Source organism: Charadrius vociferus, unplaced genomic scaffold (assembly GCF_000708025.1).
Source record: "Charadrius vociferus isolate BGI_N301 unplaced genomic scaffold, ASM70802v2 scaffold41, whole genome shotgun sequence".
Classification (NCBI taxonomy): Eukaryota; Metazoa; Chordata; class Aves; order Charadriiformes; family Charadriidae; genus Charadrius; species Charadrius vociferus.
In genome coordinates, this window is record NW_009647013.1 from 1,498,961 (window position 1) to 1,502,741 (window position 3,781).

General features: G+C 61.9%; 1 protein-coding gene across 1 annotated transcript in view; it reads left to right on the forward strand.

Moving 5' to 3' along the window:
* Positions 1–3,781, forward strand: part of EPHX2 (epoxide hydrolase 2, cytoplasmic) — a 50,925-nt gene that overhangs the window by 18,811 nt on the left and 28,333 nt on the right. The window contains exons 10-11 of the mRNA XM_009895470.1: positions 214–325; positions 635–709. Coding sequence (XP_009893772.1) covers positions 214–325; positions 635–709 — 187 coding nt within the window. The remainder of the gene's footprint in view (positions 1–213; positions 326–634; positions 710–3,781) is intronic.

Sequence of the window (3,781 nt, forward strand, 5' to 3'; positions counted from 1 at the left end):
GGGAGGTGGGTCCGGGCCACGCGGGTGGCTCCTTGGGGACCGGTCCCCCCCCCCCCCCCAAAACCACCAAGGTCCCCCCCGGTCCCCGTGGGTCCTGCCCTCACAATTCCCCCTCCCTTCCCGGCAGCAAAGCCCTGGCTCACGCTGGGTACCCCAAATCCGGGTGCGATGCTGACACTATGTCCCCCCATCCCCTCTCCGATGATGTCCCAGGGCCGTGGCGTCGCTGAACACCCCGTACCGACCCGCCGACCCCACCGTGGACATCGTGGAGAAGATGAAAGCTCAACCCACCTTTGATTACCAGTTCTACTTCCAGGAGCCGGTGAGTCCTGCACCCCGATTTTTATCCTCCACCCCTCTTTTGGGACTTAAACCCCACCCCCCGAGTACGGGGATGTGCCCACCTCGGGGTCTACAGCTCACGGCTGGGCATCTCCTGCCCCATAGCCGGGGCACCACGCCGTGGGGCTCTTCGTGTCACCCCATCTGCAAACGGTTGAACTCTGGCACACCCCGTCCTCAGGAGCCCTGAGCCCCGAGGGGGTGGCAGGATCCGGCCCCCGGGGTGGGTCGGGGGTCCCTTCGGAGGGTTGGCATCACCCGCGGTGCTTCGTCCCCCCGCCCCATGCAGGGTGTCGCAGAAGCGGAGCTGGAGAAGGACGTCGGCCGTACCCTGAAGGTGCTGATCCGCTCCACGCGTCAGGAGGTAGGTGTGGGGCTGAGAGTGGACCTGGGGTGGGAGCAGAAGGCTTCACAGCCTGCCCGTGACCAGCACAGCCTCTCTGAGCCCTGCTAGCCTTGTTGGGGCTCGGACAAGTACCTCCATCCTGCCTGCGGCACCCTCTCCCCTCCCACCTCGCCCGTGCCAGGAGCCAAAATCTTCAGGGGTGGCTTTGCAGTGACCCACAGTGACCCACAGGCACACTCCACCCTGTGTCTGCCGTCCTTTTGCTGCCTGTCTGTGGCAGAGTCTGCATTCCCTCAAGCCATCAGTAGGGACCAGAGTGAACGCATCCTTGTGAGCAGCAGCACAGGGCCTGCACCTCTCTAGCACTTGAAGCTGACCCTGAGTAGGGATTGAGAAGACCTCTAGAAAGCTGTGCTGCCTCGAGGAGGGACAGCCCAGCTCGGGGAACAGCAGATTTGTGGGGTGGCTGTCTCGGTGCAGCCCGGCAGGGACTCCTGCTCTCCCCGTGCCCTCGCAGTGCCAGTGCTGCTCGCTTCCTCGACCCCTGCAAATGTTAATGTCTCGCTTTAGGGGGGGGGGAAACCTTTGCAGTTTAAAATAACAGCGCCCCTGGAATGCGCGGGAAGCCGTGCCTTGCCGGCAGCGTCTTTCTGCCAGCCCCGCTGGCTGCACCCCGCTCCCCATCCCGGGGCTGCGCGAGCGGTTCCTGCATCCCTCGGGATACAGCAACTCTCAGTGCCTGCTCCCAGCTCTGCACCCCAGGGCTGTGCAGTCCGTTCCTGCATCCCTCGGGATGCAGTGATGCTCTGTGCCTGCTCCCAGCTCTGCATCCTGGGGCTCTGTGGTCGGTTCCTGCATCCCCCAGGATACAGTGATGCTCCGTGCCTACTCTTGTTTCACAACCTGGGACTGCGTGGTTTTTTGCTGTATCCCTTGGGATGCAGCGTTGCTCTGTGGCAGCTCCTGGCTCTGTGTCTCAGGGCTGCACGCTTTGTTCCTGCATCCCTTGGGATACAGTGATGCTCCGTGCCTACTCTTGTTTCACAACCTGGGACTGCGTGGTTTTTTGCTGTATCCCTTGGGATGCAGCGTTGCTCTGTGGCAGCTCCTGGCTCTGTGTCTCAGGGCTGCACGCTTTGTTCCTGCATCCCTTGGGATACAGTGATGCTCCGTGCCTACTCTTGTTTCACAACCTGGGACTGCGTGGTTTTTTGCTGTATCCCTTGGGATGCAGCGTTGCTCTGTGGCAGCTCCTGGCTCTGTGTCTCAGGGCTGCACGCTTTGTTCCTGCATCCCTTGGGATACAGTGATGCTCCGTGCCTACTCTTGTTTCACAACCTGGGACTGCGTGGTTTTTTGCTGTATCCCTTGGGATGCAGCGTTGCTCTGTGGCAGCTCCTGGCTCTGTGTCTCAGGGCTGCACGCTTTGTTCCTGCATCCCTTGGGATACAGTGATGCTCCATGCCTACTCCTGGGTCCACAGCCTGGGACGGTGTCGTTGGTTCCTGCATCCCTTGGGATGCAGTGATGCTCGGTGCCTGCTCCCAGCTCTGCATCCCAGGGCTGTGCAGTCCGTTCCTGCATCCCTCGGGATGCAGTGATGCTCTGTGCCTGCTCCCAGCTCTGCATCCTGGGGCTGTGCAGTCCATTCCTGCATCCCTTGGAATGCAGTGATGCTCCGTGCCAGCTCCTGGCTCTGCATCCTGGTGTTCCTGCATCCTTCGGGATGCAGTGATGCTCGGTGCCTGCTCCCAGCTCTGCACCCCAGGGCTGTGCAGTCCGTTCCTGCATCCCTCGGGATGCAGTGATGCTCTGTGCCTGCTCCCAGCTCTGCATCCTGGGGCTGCATGGTTGATTCCTGCATCCCTCGGGGAGCAGCGATGCTCTGTGCCTGCTCCCAGCTCTGCATCCTGGGGCTCTGTGGTCGGTTCCTGCATCCCCCAGGATACAGTGATGCTCCGTGCCTACTCCTGGGTCCACAGCTTGGGACGGTGTCGTTGGTTCCTGCATCCCTCGGGATGCAGTGGTGCTCGGTGCCTGCTCCCAGCTCTGCATCCTGGGGTTGTGCAGTCCATTCCTGCATCCCTTGGAATGCAGTGATGCTCCGTGCCAGCTCCTGGCTCTGCATCCTGGGGCTGTGCAGTCAGTTCCTGCATCCCTTGGGATGCAGTGATGCTCCGTGCCAGCTCCTGGCTCTGCATCCTGGGGCTGTGCAGTCAGTTCCTGCATCCCTTGGGATACAGTGATGCTCCATGCCTACTCCTGAGTCCACAGCCTGGGACGGTGTCGTTGGTTCCTGCATCCCTTGGGATGCAGCGATGCTCAGTGCCTGCTCCTGACTCTGCATCCCAGGGCTGTGCAGTCAGTTCCTGCATCCCTTGGGATGCAGCGATGCTCAGTGCCTGCTCCCAGCTCTGCACCCCAGGGCTGTGCGGTCAGTTCCTGCATCCCTTGGGATACAGTGATGCTCCGTGCCTACTCCTGAGTCCACAGCCTGGGACTGAGTCATTGGTTCCTGCATCCCTCAGGATGCAGTGATGCTTGGTGCATGCTCCCAGCTCTGCATCCTGGGACTGCATGGTTGGTTCCTGAATCCTTTGGGATGCAGCGATGCTCAGTGCCTGCTCCTGGCTCTGTGTCTCGGGGCTGCATGGTTGGTTCCTGCATCCCTTGGGATGCAGCAATAGTCAGTGCCTGCTCCCAGCTCTGCATCCCGGGGCTGTGTGGTCAGTTCCTGCATCCCTTGGGATACAGTGATGCTCTGTGCCTACTCCTGGCTCCACAGCCTGCGACTGCATCATTGGTTCCCGCATCCCTTGGGATGCAGCGATGCTCCATGCCTACTCCTGAGTCCACAGCCCGGGATTGCGTCTTTGGTTGCTGCATCCCTCTGGATGCAGCGATGCTCGGTGCCTGCTCCCAGCTCTGCATCCTGGGGCTGCATGGTTGATTCCTGCATCCCTCGGGATGCAGCGATGCTCGGCGCTGGCTCCCAGCGAGGAGGGGTATGGAGCCCCAGGGCTGCCTGGCAGCCACGGGGATCCCCCGGGGATGGGTTTCCCCCCCGGGTGCGGTGCCGCTCCCCGCCCG